Raw genomic sequence first — 11,685 nt, 5'->3', positions numbered from 1 at the left:
CCATTTTTCTCAGGAAACATTTTGCTAAAGCTGCTGTTGACTTAAAATTTACTTTGGATGTTGGTAACAACCAAAGAAATCCATACATGCAAAGAATACTAACATGAATACTAACATGAATACAAATGAAGTTCTTTGTAAATGAAATTAAACACATGAAGAAAGGACGGTATAGAAAAATATGGAAAGCCCAGACAGCAGCTGAAATCTCTAAGTAGTTCTTCAGCAACCCTCTGCTTTTCCTCAGTCTAAATGAATATCAACCGCATCAGTCCAACATCTACATTAGCAGGAGGATGAAGATGAAACCAGGGTGGACATTTCAGCAAGACAATGATCCAAAACACAGCCAAGGAGACTCTCAGATGCTTTCAGTGAAAGAAAATCAAGCTGTAGAATGGCCCAGCCGATCACCTGATCCGAATCCAATAGAAAATATAAAATAAAGCTCAGATTTGATAGACGAGACCCACAGAACCATCAAGATTTTGACACTCTGTTGAATTCTGTGAGAAACTCACACCTGAGCAATGCATGAGACTTCATTCTCCATATGAGAGGCGTCTTTAAGCTGTTTTTATAGCCTTTTATATAAAGTATTAAACACATTTCAGTAGTTCAGCACTTTTTTTTGTGTCATTCGGTTGTTATTAACCATAAAAAAATTTCAGATTTTTTTTGTTTGTATTGTTTGGGTTTTTACAAAAATCTGGTTCACATTTACATTTAGTCATTTAGCAGACGCTTTAATCCAAAGCTACTTACAAATAAGGACAAGGAAGCAATTTACACAACTATAAGAGCAACAGTGCTATAGGCAAATTTCAGGTGTGTAAGATTTGATAGACGAGTTCAATTCAATTCTATATTAACAGCTCCTTTAGAAATATTAGTCACAGAAAAAAACATGACATGTGGAATACTTATTTCCCCAGCTGTATATAAAAACAAAAACAAAATTCATTTATTATTAAAAAATTCAAACTATTTTATTTTCAGATGTGTTGAAACAGCGACCTTGCTGTGAGGCGACAGTGCTAACTACTCAGCCACTGTGCCACTCCTTTAAGCATTTAATCTTAACACATTGATTGCACTATTAGTCATAAAGAAGTTTAACATTAACAATATTAACAATACATTTTTTGTTTGTTCACTTAATTGTGTCAATAAAAAAAATAGTACTTTAATTCAGAAAAAAAAACATTTTTAATTAATTAAACTGATATATTAAACTGATATAAATTAATTTAAGTGTTGCCAGACGTACAATAATTATCGTATTGGTACGATAATTTTGACCTCTGTACGATGTATGATCAATAATGAAAAAAATCTTATAATGTATGACAATTTCAGAATTTTTTGGCATTTAAAAATTTCTTTCATTGTAATCTTATGGGGCTTCGATACTATCTGATACAGATAATAGCGGGATAGAACTGTAAAATACGGGAGAATCCCGGGAAAAATGGAAGGATTGACAGGTATGGTGTATGGGTGTTTCCCAGGACTGGGTTGCAGCTAGAAGGGCATTTGCTGCATAAAACATATGGTGGAATAGCTGGCGGTTCATTCCACTGTGGCAACCTCTGAAATAGAGACTAAGCCGAAGAGAAATGCGTGAATGAATTAAAATGAATCAAAAAAGATCATCAAAATTCATGACAGAGTATTGAAAGAAAAAATCCAGAGCAGCGATAATAACTTAAAGTCTCTTTTATTTATTTATTTTTCTAAAGCTCTATCATTTATTCTCTTTGAATGAATTGACAGAGCTGATTTTTTACAGTAGCTCATCCCTTTAGTCTATGTCTTTTCCTGGGCGTCTATAATGAACACGCCGTGATGTCTGTCACTCCGTCTGCCCGTCTTTGACAATCCGCCAGACGCTTTGGCAGAAAACCCATCCGCCTTTTCAGCGCTCCACAAGTCGTAATATCAGCAGATGGTGCAATATAAGACATGTTTCATTTTCTCTCCAAGCAGCCTCATCATGTAAATGACCCGTGCTGTGTGAAGAGATTTTTTTTGAGCACCAAGAAGACAAATTAACACAGATGATGAGACTTGTGTGAGTTGAAATGCATGTTATGATAATTTTTTGTCTATTAATATTAGTCAGATCTGGTCTCTATGGAGTACAACGGCCTCATTATTGCTTAATTGCTGCTTAAAAAGCGCACGGTTTGCATTTGAATAGGAGCGCATTTTGCGATGGCGCAACCTGGGAGCGTTCAACAAGTTTCTTTTTTTCCCCCAACAAAGCGCCACCTGAAATATTAATTAGGCACAAACAATTACCTCTTGCTAAAGCGCTTATTAGAAGATTAGATCTCAATAGAGTTCGGCGCATGCATAGTGCTGCAACATGTGTTTATACTGCGCTCGGATAAAGAGGCTAAATGAAGCAGATTATACATGCAAATAATTCAGTGCAAATCACAGACTTCACCAAATTGCATTCCTGTTTTTTTGGCTCTGGGAAAATAGATTTGTGAGTATAATTGACCCTTCGCTAAGCCACGCCCTCTTTAGTTACTGTTGCTACGCCTGTCAAGCTTTCGTGCCTGGCTTCTCTATTACAATATGTATGCGCTGGTGTCAGACATTACCAGGGATATAATTAGTCATTTTTTGGCGAAAAAGTGAGATATCTGAGAAAACCAGACAAAAAAAGTATCTGCAGTATGCAGTACAGGGGTATATTCTCCACATAATATGCAACCGATTAAAAAATAACTTAGGCTAGGTTAGCCTAGCTGCCTCATACGCTGACCATTCAACAGCTTAGTTCATGCAAAGTAAGATAGGTGATATTTAAAAATAATCTAATTAAACAAATTAAACCATGATTTCTGTTTTTAGCCAAAAAGCCTGATAGACTATTAGTTGTGCAATGAAATATAGCGTTACTAACTGATGAGGAAACACGCATAGACGGTGCTTCTACATAATTCATTCATAGAAAATGTGCCACATATTATTCGAATATTAGCATCATTGACCCATAACGATGTACAGTTCCTATTACTGTCAGTTAGAGCTGCACAATTAATCGAAAAAAGATTGTGATCTCGATTCGACCCCTAGATGATCTTAATCCAGCATTTCTACGATTCTGCCAATCATATTTTCAAGTTCAGGAGAGAAGCAAAGGTGGCTGCACGAGTCTTTTCATTGTTTCACATACATTGCTCAGCGACATGGACACCTCCAAATGACGTTGAAAGAGTCACAGACTGTATTTATATGGTATAATTCACCCAAAAATGTAATTTTTGTCTTCATATAATGTTGTATTCGCGTCCGGGAAATCACACGTGACGTGAGCTGCTGACTGTGAGCTGTTACCACAGAGAGGGCGGGCATGCGCCCCCCTACTTAATGATAGACGCGCACGTCTACTTTAGTGAACAGAACCTGCATAGGCTGTGAAAAACAGGTAATAAAGTTGTAAATAATATTCAGTTTGTGGCACAGAGTGATCGTTTGAGAGCCGCACACAAAGTATGAACAGCACATAACAGTGAAAATGAAACCGAAAGCGTGCGCATCATTTAAATTATCATATTGCATTTTAGAGTTGTGATTAAGACAAGCATTTTATGTCTTTTCTTTCATAGCGAACACACAGATGTGCATGAAAATAAATGTTTACAGTGTCAGTATAACTACTCTAGCCTTTAGCCTTGAATATAATGCAAGAGGGAATCTGATAATGACGGATGTCTCATTTTACCAGTGAATAAATGGTCTAGTAATGTTGTCAATGACAGATTGCAAGCATACATCTCAAACATAATAATTCAACATCGGAATTATTATAAGTCGAATAGAGTTATTTATAGAAAACAGTAGACCTACGCATAATATTTTTATTATTGTTTTACCATATGTTTGAGAAAAAAACAATAATAGCCGACTCATGTTAACCTTTATTTTATATCTACAGAATCGTAAGAAAATCGTGATCTTTATTTTAACCCAAAAAAATGCGATTCTCATTTTAGCCAGAATCGTGCAGCTCTACTGTCAGTATGTTTGTGTGCTTTTTATACAGTTTCTATTCTGATCTGCAGTTAAGTGGAAAAATAAATAAATTGAAATGCAAGTTAAAGTATAAATAGCAGAAGTTAAGAAATAGATTTTCACTACCAGCAGATATTAAGCCGACACCGAATATAAAAGCAGATAGTCACTAACCCTATATAACGTCATCACCAATGATCAAATCTCTAAAAGACAGATGAAAACATCTGTGAATTGTAGCTCTGACATGGGCATGAGGGTTATAAATTACTGTAAAACAGCAGCAGGTGAAGTATTGAATTGATCGCAAGTGCTCAGATTGTGATCACATCTCTGTTTTGTTCTGTTGATATGTCATTTCAAATATTCCTAGCTTGAAACAGATGGAAATATGATTGCTATTTTATGACTACTATGGCGAGGACTTAAACGGAGCAGTGCTCATAATATCGAGTGTGAAAAAAAAAAGACAGCTGTGAAACAAAACCTGCTTTGTATTTTTGCAGGAAACACAGTTTAGATCTTTTCGTCTTGTCGTCTATCAATGAATGTGTCAGGAATATCAAAACAAAACCAACTTAACTCCACTCTTTTAGCGCCCCTCACACAGCTTGATCCACGCTGGCATTTCTCCCCTTGGGTTTTAGGTTTTGGAAAGGGAATAAAACTCCACCACCCCATTCAAACTTTTAGTATACCGGGTATCAGATTTGACAGTCCATATGCACAACGCTTTGGTTTGTTTCCCTCGCTCGAAAGCTTGACAGGCCTCCTGCGCGTAGCTACGGTTGCTAAGCCATGATTGGTGTGTGGCGGTTTTCGGTGTGGTCAATTTCTCACATCAGTATACTGTGATGCAAAATACTGTGAAAATGTAATTGTCAAAAGTTCAATTATGGCCTATTCTTGCTGACTGGTACAGTACGCTACGGTTTCAGATGACGAAATAAGTTTCGGATGACGAAATTTTTACTCAAGGAAATGTCACAGTAAAGCCGTCCGGGTCATTCACATATAATATGTGAAGCACTTCTCACAAAACAGACGCTTTATACACATAAATACTTGAGTATTTATAATGAACTAATGCTCATTACTAAACTTTCTATCAAGATGATTTGATATAACTGCAGATCAATGATGGTGTGAAATAGCCTACTGTAACGTCTGCAATTATATGAAATAAATAAATAAATGCAACATATATGAACACATACAGACCCTTACAGTCTCCGATTACAGAAAAACTACATACAGCATACATTTAGGGTTCTGTGAGGCGATTGTGCTACCCACTGTGCCACCGTTACGCCCTATGTCATGCTTTAAATAGCATTATTAAAAGTTGTTGAATGTCATAGGCAGCACGGTGGCTCACAGCACTAAGGTCGCTGGTTCGAGGCCAGGCTGGGTCAGTTAGCATTTCTGTGTGGAGTTTGCATGTTCTCCCCGTGTTGGCTTGGGTTTCCCCCGGTTTCCCCCACAGTCCAAACACATGCGCTATAGGGGAATTGGATGATCTAAATTGGCCGTAGTGTATGAGTGTGTGTGAATGTGAGAGTGAATAGGCATTTCCCAGTACTAGGTTGTGGCTGGAAGGGCAACCACTGTGTAAAACATGCTGGAATAGTTGATGGTTCATTCTGCTGTGGTGATCTGTGAAATAGAGACTAAGCCAAAGGAAAATGAACGAATGAATGATGTCATTACCAAATTTGCTTGCTCTTCTTTTTTTACATTTACTTTCATATTATAGTACAAATTTATTAAATTACAATTATTTCTTGCAAATAAACAGAATGTATTCGGTCATATAGTATTATTTTTCTTACTTGTGATTGGCATTTTTTTTAAGTTTCTGAAATTAGTATTCGGTGTTCATCAAGACTATCAGTTTGATGTGAAAATGCACTAAAAGCAGTGAGATTTTGAAATATAATATATATTGTTACACTAAAAAAATACTTTTGGTGCTTGTTCAGACTACTTAATTAAGATAAATTAAAGCAACACAATTCTTAATTTTTTTTTGGCTGACTTAATTGTTTTATGTTCAATTTACTTAAATTTGTGAAAACAATTAAGTTATCTTTATTGATTTGTGTTGGGATTCAGCTTTTTTCCAGTTTAAGTGCCAGAAGTGTTGCTATAAAGCTCTACTGGGGCACGCACCCCCTTCCCCCATCCCCCCTCAACATTTTTAAAAAAAATTAATTAATAAAAAAAAAATAATAATAATTAAAAAAATAATAAATAAATAAATAAATATATATATATATATATATATATATATATATATATATTATATATATATATATATATATATATATATAAAAATTTGATAAATACTAACCAAATATTTATTATAAATAAAAGTATTATTGTATCATACAATTATTATTCTAAATAATCTTAAATGTAACTGGAAAACAATGTTAAGACAATTCAATAGAATACAAATAGAGATGTTTTATAGAATTATCTGTTGTCTTAGACTTGACACATGGCAGAGAATTAGATTTATTAAGTCTTACCTCCCTGTCTCATCATCGCTCCTTTTTGCTTCATACTAAAAAATCTATCAGGAGGCATGCTTAGTAAGATCACCATCATATTGTTTAAACTTTAGTTTTGTCGACTTACAAAACAAAAAAGGCTGTTACGCCGGTTTTATAGCGCATGAGCGGCACGTGAGCAGCAAGTTTTTTGGACCTGCATGTTAACTACCGGGACTCGCACCAGGAGAAGAGCAGTGTGTGAGCAGTGTGTGAGCAGTGTGCAGCTCCTTACCATTCGTAATTAATACACTTGCATATGAAGTAAATCATATCTCGATGCATTTACTGGGGCACTGGCGATTTTTACTGGGGCACGTGCCCCAGTCAATTGGGTCTAGCGACGCCCATGGTAAGTGCCATTTATTTATGTGATTCAAAGCTGATATATATTTATATATATTTTTATTTCATTATTGTTTTACTGTATATTTGATCAAATGAATGCAGCCTTGTTGAACAGAATATGCTTCTCTCTAAAACATTTGGATGGTAGTGCAATTATTAGTATGTCAACAACTGACAGAAAACAGCTGGTGTTTTTTCCGACATAGGTAAAGTGTTTCTGATTTGCTGGAGTTAACTTTAACACATTTAGTAGCTGCTTTGCAAGCATGACATTTCCTTTAAGAAATGCCAGTATAGTTGTAATGTTTTGCACCTTTACAACCAAGGTGATTTTCACACTAAAGGTGAAAGTGCAGATTGCAGCCTGGCATTATTTCATGTTGTACAACACATACGGCGCTGCAAAAACGCTGACTTTCTGATGCACGTAGAGCAAGTGAATATTGCAAATGAAGTGATTCTGAACACAATATAAAGCTGCAGGGCTTGTGAATGTGAGCTGCTGATCCTGCTGGAGTCACTCTGATGGGGTCATGCTTGAGTCAACAACAACACTCGCTCATGCGGACAGACATCATTTGGCTTTAAAGAGACCCTATTATGATGTTTCAAAGGTTCATAATTTAGTATCAGAGGCCTTATATAATGAGTTTGCATCCATCCAAGGTCAAAAACTGTGTTTGTTTTCTTATAATACACACGCAGCATCAGCAGTTTTTCACAGTGTCTGAAACAGTTGGTTCAAGAATCCACTCTTTCTCAGTTTCTGTGTTGTGAGTGGTCTGATGTGCTCTGATTGGTCAGATGGCCATTCTCTGCTTTGACTGGTCAAATGGCCCGGTCTTTTGCAATTGGTCATATAGTCTACTCTATTGTAATTGGTCAAATTACCTTTCTCTGCTCTGATTGGTCAGATGGTCATATTCTGCTCTGATTGGTTAGATGATCATATTCTCCTCTGATTGGTCAAATGGTCCAGTCTTTTGTGATTGGTCATAGAAACAAGTCTAATATCATTGGTTATATGGTCATACTCTGCTCTGATTGGTCAGACAGCACACTCTCCTCTGATTGGTCAAATGGTCCAGTCTTTTGCAATTGGTCATGTGGTCCAGTTTATTGTAATTGGTCAGATGACCATACTCTGCTTTGATTGGTTAGATGGCCATATTCTTCTCTGGTCTATTCTTTTGCGATTGGTCTTATAGGCCAGTCTACTGTCAATGGTCAGACTCTGCTCTGATTGGTCAGATGCCCCTACTCTGCTCTGATTGGTCAGATGGCCCTACTATGCTCTGATTAATCAGATGTCCCTACTCTGCTTTGATTGGTCAGATGGCCTTACTCTGCTCTAATTGGTCAAATGGCCCAGTCCTGTGCGATTAGTCATATAATCCAGTCTACTTTGATTTGTCAGATGGCCCTTCTCTACTCTGATTGGTCAAATGGCCCAGTCTTTTATGATCGGTCATATAATCCAGTCTAATGTGATTGGTCCTACTCTGCTCTGATTGGTCAGATGGCCCTACTATGCTTTGATTGGTCAGATGGCCCTACTATGCTTTGATTGGTCAGATTGCCATACTATGCTCTGATTAATCAGATGCCCTCACTCTGCTTTGATTGTTCAGATGGCCCTACTATGCTCTGGTTGGTCAGAGGGCCCTACTCTACTTTGATTGGTCAGATGGCCATACTCTGCTCTATTTGGTCAAATGGCCCAGTCTTGTGCGACTGGACATATAATCAAGTCTATTGTGATTGGTCAGATGACACTACTCTGATCTGATTGGTCAGATGACCCTACTATGCTCTGATTAATCAGATACCCCTACTCTGCTCTTATTGGTCAGATGACCATACTCTTCTCTGATTGGTAGAATTGTCTATTTTTTTAAGATTGGTCTTACAGTATAGGCCGGTCTATTGTCATTGGTTAAATGGGCCAGTCTTTTGTGATTGGTCATATAATCCTGTCTAGTGTTATTGGTCATACTCTTCTCTATTGGGTCAAATGGCCCAATTTTTTGCAATTGGTCAAATAGTCTAGTCTATTGTGATTGATCAGATGACTCTACTCTGCTCTGATTGGTCAGAGGATCATACTCATCTCTGATTAGTCAAATGGCCCAATCTTTAGTGGTCATATAGACCAGTCTATTGTCATTGGTTATATGGTCATACTCTACTCTGATTTTTTTGGATGGTCCTACTCTGCTCTAATTGGTTAGATGGCCAGACTCTTCTCTGATTGGTCAAACGGTCCAGCCTTTTGTGATTGGTCATATAATCCAGTTTACTGTGATTAATCAGATGCCCATACTCTGCTCTGATTGGTCAGATGGCCATACTCTACTCTAATTGGTCAAATTGTCTGTTCCTTTTTTGTGATTGGTCTTAGTCCAATCTATTGTCATTTGTTAAATAGGCCTACTATGCTCTGATTGGTCACATGACCCTTCTCTACTCTGATTGGTCAAATAGCCCTGCATTTTGCAATTGGTCAGATAGTTTAGTCTACTGTTATTGGTCAGATGGTTTTACTCTTATATAATTGGTCAGATGGCCCAGTCTGTTGTGATTGGTCATATTGGGTCAACTGACCAATCAGAGCAGAGTAGGCTCTCAGAAAGGCAGGTTTATTTAAAGAAATCAGGTTCTTAAGCCAGCTATTTTAGTGGCTGTGAGAAAAGAGCTAGAGCTGTAATTACTGGCCGCTCATTTAAGACGATTCTAATCACTTCTGTCTTATAGGGGACAAATATTTACCTGCACTTTGATATGCGAATCTTTGCTGAGCTTTTACATTCAGAAACTGCTACACTACACACTGTATCAAAAAAGTCACATTACACCCACACACACATAACACACACAACTCTTCATTTCGAGTCACATGAAGTGTGTGAATAAATGATGATTTTTGTTTAATTTATGAGGTATTTGAAAATGAATGCATTTGCGCTTCTGTGTCACGCAGTTTGTAATCAAATATAGATTATATCAAATCATAGATTCAGAAAAAGTTGCTGGACTCCAGCTGTGAAGGTTTAATGAAGTTTTCCCTTCACATATGTCTGTGTTTGTTGCTTTCCAGATATTTCCCAGAAGTGGTAAAAGACGGTCTTACAAACCAGCTGAATAACCCAGAGGTGGAGGTGGACATCACAAGACCAGACACTTTCATCCGACAGCAGATCATGACCCTCAGAGTAATGACCAACAAGCTGAGAAACGCATACAACGGCAAAGACGTCTACTTTCAAGACTCCAGTAAGACACTTAACAAGAAAATCTGTCAGTAAAACAATAGATGAATGAGGATGGTTGAGGCTAGTTTATTATGTGAGCAAAATAATTTTACCACAATTTAAAGATGACACCTACTAAAATGTCCTTCAGTTTATTACTAGTTCATATGTCAATAAAAATTTTAGACGCTCACCGGCCACTTTATTAGGTACACCTTACTAGTAATGGGTTGGACCGCCTTTTTGCCTTCAGAACTGCCTTAATCCTTCATGGCATAAATTCAACAAGGTACTGGAAATATTCCTCAGAGATTTTGCTCCATATTGACATTATAGCGTCACACAGTTGCTGCAGATTTGTCAGCTGCACATCCATGATGCGAATCTCCCATTCCACCACATCCATATTGTGCTCTATTGGATTGAGATCTGGTGACTGTGGAGACCATTTGAGTACAGTGAACTCATTGTCATGTTCAAGAAACCAGTCTGAGATGATTATGACATGGCACGTTATCCTGCTGGAAGTAGCCATCAGAAATGGTTACACTGTGGTCCTAAAGAGATGGACATGGTCAGCAGCAATACTCAGGTTGGTACTAATATGCCCAAAGTGTGCCAAGAAAATATCCCCCACACATTACACCACCACTACCAGGCTAAACCGTTGATACAAGGCTGGATGGATCCATGGTTTCATGTTGTTGATGTCAAATTCTGACCCTACCATCCAAATATTGCAGCAGAAATCGAGACTCATCAGAACAGGCAATGTTTCTCTAATCTTCTATTGTCCAGTTTTGGTGAGCCTGTGTGAATTGTAGCCTCAGTTTCCTGTTCTTAGCTGCCAGGAGTGGGACCCGGTGTGGTCTTCTGCTGCTGTAGATCATCTGCCTCAAGGTTGGACATGTTGTGTGTTCAAGGATGCTCTTCTCAATTGTAACTAGAGATGGTTGTGTATAAAAATCCCAGTAGATCAGCAGTTTCTAAAATATTTAAAGCAGCCCCTCTGGCACCAACAACCATGCCATGTTCAAAGTCACTTAAATCACCTTTCTTCCCCATTCTGATGCTCGGTTTGAACTGCAGCTGCTCGTGTTGACCATGTCTACACCCCTAAATGGATTGAGTTGCTGCCATGTGATTGGCTGATTAGAAATTTGTGTTAACGAGCAGTTGGACAGGTGTACCTAATACAAATGGCTGGTGAATGTATATAAAAATAAGAGGCTTCACATAACTATATTCCGATGACTTTTATAAAATGCAAATTAAATTTAATTTAAAAATTAAATTAAATTAAATTAAATAAAATGCAATAAAATAAAAAAATTAAATGCAAAAAAAATAAATAAATGCAATAAAATAAAAATAAAATGAAATAAAAATAAAATAAAATGAGAAATAAAATAAAAAAAATGCAATGCAATAAAATAAAATGAAATAAAATAAAAATAAAATAAAATGAGAAATAAAATAAAAAAATGCAATGCAATAAA

General features: G+C 36.9%; 1 protein-coding gene across 1 annotated transcript in view; it reads left to right on the top strand.

Annotated features, from left to right (window-relative positions):
• The window catches only part of LOC130221405 (glypican-6-like), a 96,860-nt gene that overhangs the window by 79,095 nt on the left and 6,080 nt on the right, over nt 1-11,685 (top strand). Inside the window, exon 6 of the mRNA XM_056453884.1 lies at nt 10,033-10,208. Coding sequence (XP_056309859.1) covers nt 10,033-10,208 — 176 coding nt within the window. The remainder of the gene's footprint in view (nt 1-10,032; nt 10,209-11,685) is intronic.

The sequence above is a fragment of the Danio aesculapii genome, chromosome 1 (assembly GCF_903798145.1).
Source record: "Danio aesculapii chromosome 1, fDanAes4.1, whole genome shotgun sequence".
Taxonomy (NCBI): Eukaryota; Metazoa; Chordata; class Actinopteri; order Cypriniformes; family Danionidae; genus Danio; species Danio aesculapii.
The sequence above is the reverse complement of the archived record's forward strand: the minus strand, read 5'-3'. Positions and strand labels throughout refer to the sequence as shown.